General features: G+C 53.9%; 1 protein-coding gene across 1 annotated transcript; it reads left to right on the top strand.

Annotated features, from left to right (window-relative positions):
- Nucleotides 1-3951: 3951 nt before the first annotated feature.
- Nucleotides 3952-14501, top strand: IFITM10 (interferon induced transmembrane protein 10). Its single transcript, XM_074149842.1, has 3 exons — nucleotides 3952-3977; nucleotides 4989-5403; nucleotides 14352-14501. The coding sequence occupies exons 1-3, from the start codon at nucleotides 3952-3954 to the stop codon at nucleotides 14499-14501; spliced, it is 591 nt and encodes a 196-aa protein (XP_074005943.1).
- Nucleotides 14502-15094: the final 593 nt, after the last annotated feature.

Below are 15094 nucleotides of genomic sequence, written 5' to 3'. Positions count from 1 at the left end.
TCAAGGGTAGTCCTCCAGCAGGGTACTCGGGCTGTCCTCTGGGCCAGCTAGAACAAGTTCCTGCTGTATTTGGCCTGTAGCAGCCAAAGTGGGACTCCAGTTTCCAAGTCCAGGCTAAAACTCACTAGGGCATGCAGTTTATACTTCCAGAGTGTGGTGACAAAGAAAATGTGGTGGGTTTTTTTTTTTCAAAATGTAGGAAAAATCCATCCCTCTTGCCTGGTTGTGTGATTTTTAGTCTTAGCACTGCTGTCCAGGAGTTGGAGACTTCAATGCAAAATGAAGGCGCCATGTGCCAGGTGGAAGATAAGAGCTAATCCCTGCTTTGAAAAAAGCATCATCTACATAAGCAAGACAGATGCAGCCAAGTCCCATCCCATTTTCTGAGTGCAGATCTAAGCACACAGGGCTTAACTGATTTCCCCACTGGCACATCCCAAGTCTCAGTTCCCCTAGGATGCCTTAATACCCCAATCAGCTGTTCTACGTTAAAGAGATGGATTTAACCCAAAAGGCCTGGCTGGGTCCTGAAAACCAATCGTGCAGCCCACCGTTCCTCAATAGCCCAAGGGGAGAACAAGTCATCCACTGCCAAATATTTATTGATGGGAATAAGAGGGCGTTGTTTCTTCTGGGGGCATTGTGCCTAAGCCTTTAATCGTGCTATGAGTACTGAATGTTACATCTCAGCAGGAACAATCACAGGCTTGGTGTTGGCCAAGAGCTGGAGGAGCCAAGAGCCGGGATTGTCCACCTATGCTTTTCCAGTAGGGAGCAGAGCACACCCCACCCTGTGAGCACCCTGCGCTCAGCCCCACGTCATCCTGCCTAGCAAATCCTCAGGTTTACACTAGCCCCCTTATTTACCCCACCATCTCTACAGAATTCCATGTACATGACAATTTGATAGCTCACTTTTTATTAAATGTCTCCACTGCTGTAAAGAAGATAAAATTTTTTATCACATCCCCTTGAGTATTAGGATGCTTGGCCCTGACCCTCAGGGCTGACTTCATGGCCTTGAGCCTTCTCCAACCAACTCTGCTCCAGGCTTTGCCAAAAGCCCACTCAGACAAGGACCTGCACAAGGAGAGGGAGGACAAGACCCCTCCTTTATGGAGATGACTTGCTCATCTCGTTGGTTCAGCAATTTGTTGATTGGGGAAACTATTTTTACTCATCATGAATGACTAAGCATATTGTTTTGGGGGCTGGTGGCTTTTTCTTTTTCTAGTCTTTCTTGGATTTATTTATTTTTAGGTTCCTTTGGGAGGGAAGAGAAGCGGAGTGCAGACTGAAGGCTTAGAGCACAGGAAATGGAGATCAAGGGCGAGTGGGGAGATGGGATTTACCCCTCCAAGCCTCAGGCCACCTTACCACTTATGTGGCTTAGCAACCCATTGAGGAATTTCACAGGGGGAATAGGAAAGAGCATTCAGGAGGGATAGGTTCTACTAATGGTTTTCCAGAGTGCTGGAGTAGGATTTGAGAAGGAAGACTTTCTCACAGGTCTTAAAGCGCTTGATTATGCTACGGCCCACATGTCTCTAACATGATTACAGGAGAATTGCCTTTGGGGCAGGAAGCATCTTTCTGTTCTGTTTGTCCCATGCTTATGACAAGGAGATGCAGGCCTTGATTCCACAGTAATACAGGCAATTATTCATACTCACCCCAGCTTTTATTTGAAAGGAAAATGGTCCTAAACCTTATTATTGAGGGCTTGCAAGCATGACCTTTAAAAACCCCGAGAAAATAGGAGTGTTAAAATAATGCAGAATATTGAGGGGTTTTATTCCTTGTGTCATTATTTTTTAAGCCAGTTCCCTAATTTTGAAGGGTCACAGGAATAGTTTTCGAACTGGAGATGCTGCATATATGCCGTTGTGGTCCACAGTAATCAACGTCTCACCGCTCACACTTAGCATCAAGAAAGATGATGAATTACCAACTCAAAGATGCAAAACTGCTCTGCAAACTGTAGGGTTGACCTGGTACACAGAGAAGCAAAAAAGCAGCCATCCAACCTCCCTGACTTTTCAGTCCTAATCACACTAGGGAATGTGCCCGCCTCTGTTGATCTCGCGTACCCGTAGACCACCCTGCTGCTTCCTCTTGCCTCCTCCAGACCCCCTCTGATTTTTTTCTCTGCTCACTCTCCATCCTTGCCTGATGTTAGAAGAGGAGCAGCCCTACCTACATAACTTTCCCCAGACAAATGAACAGCAGGCTCGTCAGTAGCTCCTATGGCAGGCAGCAATCTGTATCCAAGGGGTTTTGTTGCTCCTCCTGTGCCTGCGGGAAGGATGCTCTGCACGGCTGTGGGTTGCCTGGGTTTGTCCAAGCCATCCAGAAAAGTTGATGACAGCTGGCCATGGCTCTGCCTCTCCTACAAACCTCTTAATCTCACGGGAACATCATAGCTGCTTCTGCTTCTTGGCAGCTTCTTGGAGAGAGACCTGGGTCTCATCACATGCAACCATAGCACTAATAAAAACCTCTCTACTTTGGCAGGACCCAACACCCCTCAAGCAGCAATAGATCACAAACCAGAGGGCAATTTGTCCTGTTTTAACCAGCGCAGGTGCCTTCAGAGGGATTAAACCAGCCTCATGGAAACTGGACCCCCTCCAGCCTGGGAGCGCTGTGGACACACAAGAAGTCCCCTCACATCACACCAATCCATGGGGATGAACACAGGGTGGGTGCCCCTACACATGAGTCAAACCTGCCTGTGAGCAGCCGAGTGAATTACCATCCTTATTTCTTAGCTCAGCATTTTGTGGTTATGCTTAAGGCATTTCCAGAGGATTTCCCTTCCCCTGCAGGTACCGCTTACACAAACTGTTGTTTTACTCAGCCTTTTTCCAGTACTCCGGGATTTCTCTGCTCCCCTTTTCCAGCACCCCAGCCGAACTGGCTGCTACCTCAAGGCCACCTGTGCCAGGCCGGGCTCTGCTGCTGCGGGGTGACATGGTGTGTCCTCATGTCCTCACCCTCCCTGTGCCATGGCTGTGTCCTCCCAAATGACCTGCACACTATCCCTGCACAGCACCAGCTGCTCTCTGGCATCATGTCCCTGGGGGGATGCTACCACAGCGCTCCACAATCAGGTTTTCCAGGGCAGCTGGCAATGGGAGGCAGCAAGCATTTCTCTGATTTTGTGCCAAGCCCAGGCACAGTCAGATCCTCCCTGGCTTGTCCATCCTTCATGACATCCCCACCTCCCTCCCCTAAAGCAGCCGCATGCCCTGCGTCCTGCTCCCAGGATGCTCCCACCCCTGCCTGCACTGGGATTTGCTCAGTGCCGGCAGGATTTGTCTCCCTGAATGCAGGATTTATCCCCTTTCCATCCATCCTCCATGACTGGAGCTCGTTTTTCCCCATGGCTCTGCATCACCACCACCTCGCCTCACCATGCTGTTCCCATTGTCCCCACACGTCCCTGCCACACTTGCTTTAGGCTTTCACCCAGGCCCATGGGAGTGAACCCGTAACCCAGGATGCAGCAAGTGCCCACTTCAAAGGTCTCTGTGGGTGATGCTAGGAACAGTTGGGCTGAGGATCCCCTCCGGACAGCCGGGGAAGCTGCTCGGCTGGGGCCCAGAAGATGCCCTTCTCCAGCAGGGTGCTACCAGGACGCTCCAAGCAGGAGGTGATGTCCCCGTGGGGAGGACACGAGGAGAAGCGCTGAGACACGGAGGAGCTCTCCTGCGTGGAGCACGTTCGGGGTGGATGTGAGGGGGCTTCAAGTAGACCTTCCCAGTCCCTAACTCCCCCCCTGGCGAGCTCCAACCCATGGGTGCCCCCCCCTCCTCTCCTCCCCTCCTCCCGCAACTCCAGCGCCGAGGAAGCCGAGCCGGAGGCAGTGCTGAGCCGGATATGCAGCGACTCCCCGCATCCCTCCTTGTGAGTATCCCTCGCTCCTCCTGATGCCTTCGGAGGAGACGGATGGACGGACGGACAGGCAGCCAGAGGTGGACTAGTCTCTCCTATTTGCAAAGCTGGGGTGGGGGGGAACCTCTTCCCACATCCCCTTCCCCATCCTCTGTCTTCATTCCCTCTTCCCCATCCTCCTTCTCCTCCTCTCCGGCCACGATATTCTCCCCAAAAAGAATCGGGGGGGGGAGGGGGGGGGGGGGGGGGGGGGGGGGGGGGAGGGAACCTGCTGGTAGGTGGAAGAAATCGGGAAATGCAATCCCATCTGGAATCCCGCAGAGATGAGGACTCAGCCAAAAGAAAAAAAAAAAAGAAAAAAGCCCCCCCCCCCCCCAAATAAAACCTCCAGGAGGGAGGGCGGGCGAGGGGCCGGGCTGCTCTGCCGCACCGGGAGACCCGCTTCGTCCGCAGCCGAGCGACCCGCTCCCATCCCGGCATGGGACAGAAAGCAGAAGGCCCCGGCAGACAGACAGACAGACAGACAGACCTACAGGCCGGCGGGAAGGGCTCCGGGAGGAGGGGCAGCGCGGCTAGTTGGCAACTTCCCGGGAGCCCCCCGGCTCCTCCCAAGTGTTTCTTTCTGCTTTTATTTGTTTCCTTTTTTTTTTTTTTTTTAATTTATTTCCCCACTCGTGACTCGAGCGCGGGTCACGCAGGACAACGGGCAGCGGGGCGGGCGGGGAGGACGAGGGAGAGGGGGAGGGATGCTGCCCACTGCTGCCCGCTGCTGCCCGCTCCTCTGCCCCTCGCCGGGGCCGGGGCCGGCGGCAGCTCCGCGCCGAGGCGGCGGCTTTGTGGTCCCCGGGTGTAGCGGTGCTCCCTCCTCCCCCTCCTGCCTGCCCTCCTCTCCTCTCCTCCCTCTCTCCTCTGCTCACTCCCTTGCTCCTCTTCCCACTTGCTCCTCTGTCTCCCGGCCCCTCTCTCTCTCCTGCCTTCCCCCCAGGTCTCCCCTTTTCTGCTCCTTCCCCCCCCTTTTTCTTCTCCCCTCTCCCCCCCACCTCTCCATCCCCTCACCCCCGTTTTTCAAGGGGGGGCTTTTGCTTTGCCAGGGCAGAGTGCGGTGACGCCGCAGCAGCCACCACGGAGAGGACACAGGACCCCCCCCTGGGCCCACCGTGCCCCTTCGAGGGGGTCGCCTGGACCCCAAGACCCCCGCAAGGCCCCCCGCAGGGCTGCTTCGCCTGCATCGCCAAGCCCCCAGCTCTCCGACAAGCTTCGCCTGTCCTGTCTCCTTCTTCTGCCGTTTATCTCATGGAGAGCAAGAGCTGCAAAGGGGACAGCCTGCGGCCAGCGGTCCCATGCAAGCACTCGGTGGAGAAGAAGACAATGACCAACCCCACCACTGTCATCGAAATCTACCCTGACACCACCGAGGTGAATGACTACTATCTCTGGTCCATCTTCAACTTCGTATACCTCAACTTCTGCTGCCTCGGCTTCATCGCCTTGGCCTATTCGTTGAAAGTGAGTACTGAGCGTGAAGCTCAGGGTAAGGGTTGGATGGAGAGGGAGGGAGCATTTGGGGTTTGCATCTGATGTAAATCATGTCTTTGACACCCAAATGAAAGGTTGCACCCACTGGGGATGCGGATGGGGAGAGCCGAGGTGTGTTTTGGAGCTGGGGATGTTGCTTCGGGTGGGGAAGAGGTGCTTTGACTTGCTCTGGTACCCTCAGAGGCTCCTCTACCACAGCGGCAGGGTGATGGGCCGGCAACACAGGGCTGCCTCGGCTTATGCTGTGCCCACAGGCACCCCAGCACTCAGTCCCATCTTTGGCATCTTGTTGGATAGAGATCTTGTCAGGGTAGGATCCGGCAGCATCGGGTGGTTGGGCAGAAGCAATGAGAAGCAGCCGGCTAGGATCAGCCGGCGCCTGGCAAGTTGCAGGGGGGAGAGGAGGCTGCTGAGGTGCAGGGCTATCCTGCTTGTTTCCCTCTGGCCCTCGCCCTAATTAAAACACCAGAGCTGGTGCTCATGTTCCCGCCCCCCTCCCTGAGCCCTGTAAATCCCAAGGTGAGCACTATAAATCCCAAGGCAAGCCCTGGAACCTGCCAGCATCATGGGAATGATACCCAGGTAGCTGAGGAGGGGGAAGAGAGTGCAGGGGGGCGTTGCACAGCATCAGGGCTCAGGGGAAATAGAGCCACGTTGATGGAGAGGGAGATGACATGGAGCACAGCCATCGAACAGGACAGGACTGGGTTACTCCCAGTAGCTGCAGGGGAGAACAGCCCGGGAGGGATGGTGCCCAGCAAATGAGCAGCCCCTCAGCAGCTGCCGGAAGAGAGGAGCCTGGGCTGCCCTCCTCTTCCCTGCCTGCCAGCCTCAAAACTAACTGAATGGATGTGCAGAGAGCCTGGGGCGGCTGGGTGGCCCTGGAGAGGAGCTGGCTGATTTGTTTTGGCAGGCAGCGTTTAGAGGAAGGCCAGGGTGCAGACGGGCTTCATCACAGAAGCAGATCAATTAACCCCATCCAGCTCCCACGAGCTGGACTGTGAGAGCCCAGCACTGCAAGGAGCTGGGCTCCTGAGCCCGTCAGGGTATCCAGCAGAAAGGCTCAGGGTCAAGCCCATGGACCTGTGCCCTAGGCTTGCTCAGCACTGGCACCAGGTGCCGGCCTCAGTTTCCCCTTCCCTGAGATGGGCAATGAGCACCCATCTGCCACCAACGCAGCAGGCTCCACTGCTGCCTGGGCAAGGCGTTTAATAGCTTAAATCATGCCACGGCTGAGTATCACCACAAACAGGATTGACCCAAGGGCAAATCCAGGCAGCAGCAGCCTAAACTGAGTTGGGGAGAAGGAGTCCCTTAACACCTGCACTCATTCAGCCAGAGAGGGAAGAAACTGGCTGCCTCATTTTTTTGTGTGTGTCTTCGCTTATCTGAATTTGCCTTTAATGATCAGCATCTTTCCCTTGCAAGAGACATGGTCACAGCGGGCTAAGAAGTGGTTTCACATCATGGGGACATGGCAGTAGCTACAGCAGGTATCTGGGTAGATGTGGTCCTTCAGCTGCAGGCAGCAGTGGGGACAGGACAGCCTGAGTACCGGGCTGACCCATCCCCAGGGGACAGGGTGGAGTAGGTCTGCCACCTATAAAGGATGGACCCTTCACTATCCTTGACACGAGGTGGAAGGAAGGGCAAAGCCCAGAAATAATCCAGGGCCAGAGCCTCGTGCCAGGGCAGAGGCGTGGGCTCAGCATCTGGCTGCAAAGGTCTAGAGGACATAAACTCTGGTGTGAAGAAAAGAAGTAGTGGTGAGGGAAGGCAAATGGGCAAATATGCTCCAAATCAGGTAAAGGAATATAGAAGATGGGTGTCAAAAATCAGCCATGGGTTTTGGGCTGCAGAGACAGGTAGCTGATCGGATACAACAATGGTACTTGGATGGACGGGGAGCTGAGCATGTAGAAATAAACCTGCTCTGGTCTTGGAGCTCCCCAGTGGCTGGGGAGGGGGAAAATAGAAACAAAAGGTCCCTCAAAGGCACAGGACAGAGCTAGCAAGTGGCCAAAGGGATGGTGAATGCCCCTGTGGGCTGCTGTTGGGATGGGTGGTGGGAGGCAATGGGGATGCTGTGGTAGTAACAGAAGGTATGTCCTGGGGAAAACCACTGGGGTGTTAAGAACGACAGGATCCTTTCTGACTCACAGCTACTGCAGAGACCTTCACAACGTCCCAGCCAGGCTGGATGTTAGGGTCATTTCTCCAGAAGCCTATTTTCATCTCTTTTATAGTCAATAAGGCTTCTCCCAGAAGTTCAGAGAAAGCAGAAGCAAGGAATGCCCTGGGGACAGATGTCCCTTTAAACAGACTTCTCTTGTTCCTCTGCAATTAAACGTAAGGGCAATTTAGCAGCAGATAACTTAACATCCTTTCTGGGATGTCTGTGCTCTGCAGAGACCAAGTAGGGTGCTGTGGGAGGGAGAGGAGGGGAGCAGCACCTTCCCCTCCCTGAGCCCATTCTGGGACCTCTGACAGCAGAGCCCATGGCCAGTGGAGCACGAGTTTCCTGGCTGAAGGGCCATCAGGGCACTGATGGCATTAAATAGTTCCCAGGTTATGTTTTTTTCCATTTCCTTTAAATAACTGAAACATTTAGCAAATCGGGAATCATCATTTTCATTATCAGAAATAGCATTTTCAATACCCTGCCATAACCATCATCTGCTTTTGCCAGATTCACTCTGTTAATAAAGCAGTAGCTCCTTTGTGCCCCAGGTCCACGAGATGTTTCATTATGGACCTTAGCACACCCTAGAATTTCCACCAGTTTCAGCAGCACAATGCCTACACTGGAAGCCAGATGCATCCTTAGGTACACTTGAATATTACCATGAAGCTGTCTCCTTGCCCATGCCCGCTTTTACTGATTTCACCTGCAGCTGGGAAAACAGTACCTCCATGTCTGCCTGGGCTTTTGAACGTGAGCTGCAGCCTTCTAGATGTCTTTCTGCAGGGAAATGCTATTTCACGGTGACCGCCATTTATTAAAAAATGCCAAAAACCCACCCCAGCACCAAAGAATTTATGCTCTTACTGAAAGAATCACATGAAGTCAGGTGAGGGCAAAGACTGTGACATCCAAGCCAAGTACTCTGTGTGACAGACACCCCAGCCAAGCACTCTGAATAACAGTGTTACAGCACGCCTTGTCTTTATTTACACCCATAGCGGGTCAGATCCTCAGCAGATACAGCTTGCTGGGCTACAACAGAGTTGCACCGACTCACATATCCCTCTGGGTGTTATTTCTAGCATCTCAGGCTTCTCAAGGTCAGCCTTCTGGAGCGCAAGCAAGGCGCTTGCATGTAAGCGTGCATTGGTGCTGGGAAAGAAGAGATAAACAGCAGGACAAGGGCAGTTAGAAACCCTAAAGTAGCCTTAACCCCAGCCCATCACAGCTGTGAGGATCGCTCCAACGGCAACACTTTGGATTCAGTTGGTTTTCATCAGGAGCAAATGTCATGGCCCAATATTCGGCAGCTCCCTCCCCTCCTCTTCCCCAGCTTCAAGTGTTGTTAATGAACGATGCATCAGTGGCTTGTGGCAGGAGATCTTGCTTCAGTCATTAGGAGGTCTGTCTCCGGAGACTGCCGGGGTGAGCCAAGCCCTTCTCAGTACCCGTCACACCATGAGGCAGTAGAACAGAGGAGCTGGGATCTGAGAGGAGCAGCAGTACGGGTGCCATGTTGTGGTTGTATAAAGATGAACATGGCAAGAGACCTTGCTGGCCTTTTAAGCCCCACCAGCAGCCCCACCAGCAGTCCAACTCTGCGGTTGCTTGCAGAGTTTTCCTGCCCCTCGAGGCCACCAAAATTTGCAGTGTGGTAGTACCCCAGGAGAGCTGAGCTCTCCTGCCCTCTCTCTGCCCAGCCCTTAGCATGCAGCTCTGGGCACAGCTGTTTACCTTCCCCTCTCACCACGTGTTGACCTTCCCCATTTCAAGTGGAAGGTGACTGGCACAAATCCATAGCTATTTATTAACCCCAAGGAGCAGAGAGGCTGCGGCACCCAACCTCTCAGGCAGGCTCTCAGCCTGGTTTTTGGGAGGAGCAATGGTTTATGGAGGTGGGTGAAACACAGGGGCGACAGCCCTGTGACGCCGGTGACGACATAGTGGAGTTACGCAGGCTGGAGAGCTCTTGACCAATTCACAGAACAAATAAGTCCAAGGATCCCCTCCAGAGCTCCTTATGTGTAGGGATGCAGAGCTCTGCACGGAAATGGGTTTACAGACAACCAGCTGTGGGCTGCATGCTAAAAGCTGGGCTGCCTTAAATACTGCCTCATTAGGCTCATTATCAACAAACCATTTGTCTCCTCCTGCAAGCTGAGGCAGCACTTCGTACCCACACAGCAAGTTCCTTATTCCCAAAAACAAGAGGGCCTGAACCCTAGAGCAGAGGGAGAGGAGGTGGCTGCTGGCAAAGGGACCAGGAAGGAGTGGGATGGTAGGAATCAGAGAAGTCGAGGGGAGCACTTGGAGAGGAAGCTGAAAGCAAAGCCCCAAGGGCAGGAAGGGCAGGAGATGGTGGTCAGAGGAAGGAGAGAAAGAGCCCTCAGGCACTGGCACACTGGAGATGCCGGAGGACAAGGTGAGGTGGAGATGGTGGAGGACAAGGTGAGCAGCAGGGAGGTGACAGACAACCAGGAACAGAGGGAGAGGACACCACTACCTTTTGGTAGTGGGAGAGGGGAGAAGGAATGTTTGCATGCTAAACCACAAAAGCAGGCTGTGTTTTGTGAAAAGCCAGGCATGGAAATGTATAAGTTGTAAAGCTGAATGAGAGATGAGCTACGCCTTGTCCAGGGTGGGATCTCCAAAAGGGCCACCACACAGCTTTGGGGTGCCTGGGGAAACCCCACAGTCAGCAGATGCAGGATATAATGCAAGATAATTAATCTTACACACCAGTCATCTCAGTGCAAAGTGGGGCTAAAAATCCCCAAATAATTTTAGGCAAAGTGAGAAGGGTCAAAGTGATGATGAGAAAAGAGTCTGTGACCAAGGAAACGCCATGCTTTGGTTTTGGGGGGTTCAACTGTGTGACCTTGGGGACATATCTACATGTCTTGCCCATGCCTCACCTCCTCAGCTGTGGAAGGAAGCAGCTTCCAGAGCTCCCAGATGCTCAGGCACCAGCTGCCAGCACATTATGGTGATGGTGGCCACAGGAGCATGAAAATAGGAAAAGCTGAGGCTAGGTTATGAAAAAAAGACTGGCATCTCCTTACGGACAGAGCAGGGAAGGAAGCGAAATGCGTATCTGCTCTCTGGAAGAGCTCCTCCTCCAGACCCTGGCTCCAATGCTGCAGCTGGACATTGAAGGAAGACTTCTACAAGCATCTGGAGGTGCAAGGCCAGGCGGGAGGAAGTGAGGTCACCCTGGAGATATTGGGAGGCTGGGCCTGCAAGTGGTTTGGAAGGAGAAACGCCTTTTCATTGCACTTGTGTGCCTCAGAGGCCCTGGTACTTGTCTTGTGCTCAGAGGCTCCACTGCAATATAAATTATAATGGACAATAAGGGATGATTTGCATGAGGGTGACTGCTGAAGCCATAGGGTGTATGGGGAAATAATAAGGGAGGAGAGGAAGGGGACCAAGGACTCCACAGAGACATTGGATCCAGGCAACCAGGGGCAGAGCACCTGGAGGAGAGCTAGGGAAAGGAAAGGATAGGGAAAGGGCAGGGGGCTGCTGAAGACAGGCGATGCAGTAGAGCACCATGTGCTGCAGGGATGGCAGGAGCAGGCAGATGGGACCAGCCAGAGGGGCAGGGAGAAGAGGCAGCTGGGTGCCCTGTAGCAGGAGTCAAAGGTGGCCCTCCATACCTTTATTTGGGCCTAAACAGCAGGAAAGACAAGAGATGGGACGGACAAAAATGGAACTTGGAGAAAATGGTGGCACTGGGGAGAGGGCAGCCCCAGGTGCCCCTTGCTAGAGGTGCTGAGGAGCAGCTGACAGGAGCAGGGCCAGAGGGAGAGCCACGGGAAAGTCAAGGGCAGGGGCTGCTGAAGCGCACCATGGGAAAGAGCTAAAGCGCCAGTCATGAGTGCAAGCTGGTGTCAGGTGGGAGAGGCTGCTGGGAGCACTGGGAGAGGGCTGGGCACAGAAATGAGGGTGGCAGGGTGCCCCAGGGACAGGAGGAGCAGGAGACAGAACCAGGGAGAGCTCCTGAGGCCAAGATGCACTGGCCCTACAAAGGCAAAGCAAGCAGCTCGGAAGCAGGAGGGTTGCAGAGCTTGGTGTGCTGGCCATGCCGGTCTGCTGCAGAAACGTCTGTCTGCCTGGCAAACACTGATGGCAAACACCAGTTTGCCTGCAGCAGAGAGTGGCCTCTTCCAGCCACAGCTGGGTTACAGAGGAGAAGGGGCAAAAGACTTTTGCTCTGCGCAGGGCTGGCTTCCAGCAGCCCTGCCACCAGGAAGAGGAAAGCACATGAGAGCATCAAAGAGCCTGCCAGAAGCCCTGGGTGGGATTTCTGGCCCAAATCCGGTGCCCTTGGGGCTCTGGTTGCAGGGAGCTCCCAGCTTCTCACCACTGAGTGAGAAGGTGCCAGCTGCTGCACCCAGGGGGTTTGGGAAGATGCTAAACCTACCGAATAATTTCAGAGGTAAGTCATCCTGAACACGGAGCTGACACCAAAAGGCATGCAGGCTCCCAGGCTGCTGGCTCGCTGCCTTCCCAGAGGTCATCTCCGCTGCTGGGAGCATCAGTCAAGCATGCCACAGACCCATGCGTGGTTTGTGACTGTCCCTGCTCCCAGAAGGATGCCCTGAAGCTGCCAAGCACTCAGCAGCAGGGTGACGGGCCAATGGCCCCAGCTCCAGCTGCAGGCTCCTGGGAGCGGGGCACAACAGAGGCTGAGGACACGGAACTGCAGGATTTAATACAAGGAGAAGAGAGCTCTCATTCTTGCCCTTGTGCCAGCAGTAGCCTCTCTCCCCATAGTCCAGGATTAGTGAAAAGCAGGGAGTGCTTGTGCAGAGAGGTTCTTACTGGTGTGACAGAGGGGGGGACATTGCTTGAGGGTCTGAGACGTGGTTTTGGAGGCCCTTGTGAACCAGCATGGCTCAGTGGGAACAAGGCGTTTAGCAACCCTTTGCTGCATCCAGCAAGTCATAGAAAGCTTTCAGGACAGCTCCGTGGGTAAGCACTGCAGGAGGGAGAGAAAAAAAGTCACTAAGATGTGGTCTGAATCCATCGCAGAGTCTTTTCAGAAAGCTCCTGGTCGATAAAAGCCTTTTAATATTTCTAGGTAGGACTCTGGGGCTGGTTTTCGCAGCCTGCCACCGACATCTAGTGTTCAGCCGGCAGTGCCTTCAAGGTGCTCAATGCTGCGGGCAGCGAAGGCAGGCTGCAAAGGACACGGCAGCCCCACAGTCTGCAACCCTCCGGCCACAAAGCGGGCAGTGAAGCAGGCACTGTCATGCCATGCTGGCCCCTGGATGCCCCACTCAGGAAAGGGAAGAGGGGTAAAGTCTCCTGGTCCTTTCATCCCACATCCTCATGGCTCCAGCTGCCTGAGTCTGCTGAGTGCCGGCTGGTGGGCAGTTTGGGAATGGGAACACATCCCTACTAGGAAGGGATGGAACTGACTGCTCATCTGCTGGACTCAAACTGCAGAGCTACTGCTGGCAGGCAGTGCCATCGGCTGCCTGGCTGTGCCATCTGCTGCCTGACGATGCTATTGCTGTCTGGCAGTGCCATCACTGCCTGCCAATGCCATGCACTGCCTGGTAGTGCCATGCACTGCCTGGTTGTGTCATCCACGGACTCGTAGTGCCATCCTTGCCTGCTAGTGGCATCACTGCCTGGCTGTGCCATCTGCTGCCTTGCAATGCCATCTGCTGCCTGCTAATGCCATCGCTGCCTGGTAATGCCATTGCTGCCTGCTAGTGGAATTGCAGTGCCATCCTTGCCTGCTAGTGGCATCGCTGCCTGCTAGTGCCATTGCTGCCTTGCAGTGCCATCTGCTGCCTGCTAATGCCATCGCTGCCTGGTAATGTCATTGCTGCCTGCTAGTGGAATTGCTGCCTTGCAGTGGCATCCGCTGCCTAGGTGTGCCATCCACTGCCTGCTGGTGCCATCGCTGCCTGGCAGTGCCATGCCCTGCCTGGCAGCCCGAAGGAGGTGGAGGCAAGCCAGTGACATGGACATGCACAGTCCTTACCCACTGTAGAGTTGCCCCAAGGCAAGCCCATGAAAGCCCCAGCCCACAGGATAATGAAGAGAGCTGACTGTTCTGTCAGGATTGAAAACTGCCAGTGGCAGAGATGCTACATGAGCTGCATAAGACCTGCAAAAGGAGCTCATTAACCCAGGACTGCTTAATATGCTGGAGGCTCATGCACAGCCCTGGAGCTGCAGTAGGATGCTGTGCCAGGTTTCGCCTGCTCAGCCCCTCAGCGCAGATGAAGGCAAGGGGATGCACACCAAAACCACAGCCAGCCTTCTCTCTCACAGGCCAGGCAAGCTGAAGCCCGGCGCTGCAGTGCCAGGAAGCTGTGACATGGTGGGAAGGATGCTTTTGTGCCCACCTGCATGGGTTGCACAATGGCACCTCAGTTCCCTTGTGCACCCTTGGGCTCAAAATGGCACTGCCCCACTCCAGTGGCCATGGGGACCTGGTTTGCCTAGTTGGTAACAGCAACGGGTCTCTCTTCCAGGTCTTCTCTGCTCCCAGGGGTTTCCAGCCCAAAGGCATTACAGTGCTTGGCTTCACAAGGTCAACCCATAGCAGAGCTGAGGGTTGTTTTATGGCACCCCAAGCATTCAAATGCAAAGAGGCCCAGCCCAGCCCTTGTCCACTGCGCAGGTACCCTACAGCATGGGTATTGCTTGAAACAAGTTATGTCTTTTTATACATTTCCCAATTATTTTTTATTATTTTTTTTTGTCTCAGGTCCGGGATAAGAAACTCCTCAATGACTTAAATGGAGCAGTCGAAGATGCCAAGACAGCCCGGCTTTTTAACATCACCAGCTCAGCCCTTGCCACCTTCTGTATCATTCTTATCTTCATCTTTCTGCGATACCCCCTCACTGACTACTAGAGTGAGGCCAACAGCAGCAGCTGCCGCCAAAATGCCTCTATGCCAGAAGTGTCTGCAGTTGTTTCTTGTAGCAAGGATGCAAAAAAAACCAACCAAACAACCACACTCCACCTTGATTGCAAAAAAAAAAAAGCCAATTAAATACATAAATAAAAAATAAATGAATTGATCAGCCCAGCTGAGCATACCCTACCTGTCCCCAAACAGTTTGTGAACTGCTGTAGGAAAGGGTCTCTTACACATGTACAGGGAGAAAAATAGACCAAGAAATATTTATTTTATGGCCAACAAGCCGTGTGACAAGAGCATGCCAAGTCGAGAGCGACGCATGCCTGGTGGCAGAAAGCTGAGCTCTGGGGAGCAGCGGGGTCCTGCTGAGCAGGAGGTGTGTGCAGTGATGGATGGTGTCCATGGCAGGGCTGGCTCACAACATATCAGATGTGTTCAGACCATCCCACCACCCCAGATATACTGCAGTTTCTTTTCCTCTCTTGAGTTTCAGCCACTGGTTCAAACAACTCCCAAACCCTGGAGAGCTGAGGGTGTTAGGAAGTTCATGCTAGGGAGCCCCAAAGCTCCAGAGAAACCCCAAA

This window comes from Numenius arquata, chromosome 6 (genome assembly GCF_964106895.1).
Source record: "Numenius arquata chromosome 6, bNumArq3.hap1.1, whole genome shotgun sequence".
NCBI lineage: Eukaryota > Metazoa > Chordata > Aves > Charadriiformes > Scolopacidae > Numenius > Numenius arquata.
This window is presented reverse-complemented; position numbering and strand designations above follow the sequence as displayed.

Bases quoted from the DNA above. Each gene is read 5' to 3' on its own strand.
- IFITM10 (XM_074149842.1), top strand. From the start codon at position 3,952: ATGGACGGACGGACAGGCAGCCAGAG. The intron at 3,978-4,988 runs GTGGACTAGTCT...TTGCTTTGCCAG, and splicing joins GGACGGACAGGCAGCCAGAG to GGCAGAGTGCGGTGACGCCG. The intron at 5,404-14,351 runs GTGAGTACTGAG...TTTTTGTCTCAG, and splicing joins CCTTGGCCTATTCGTTGAAA to GTCCGGGATAAGAAACTCCT.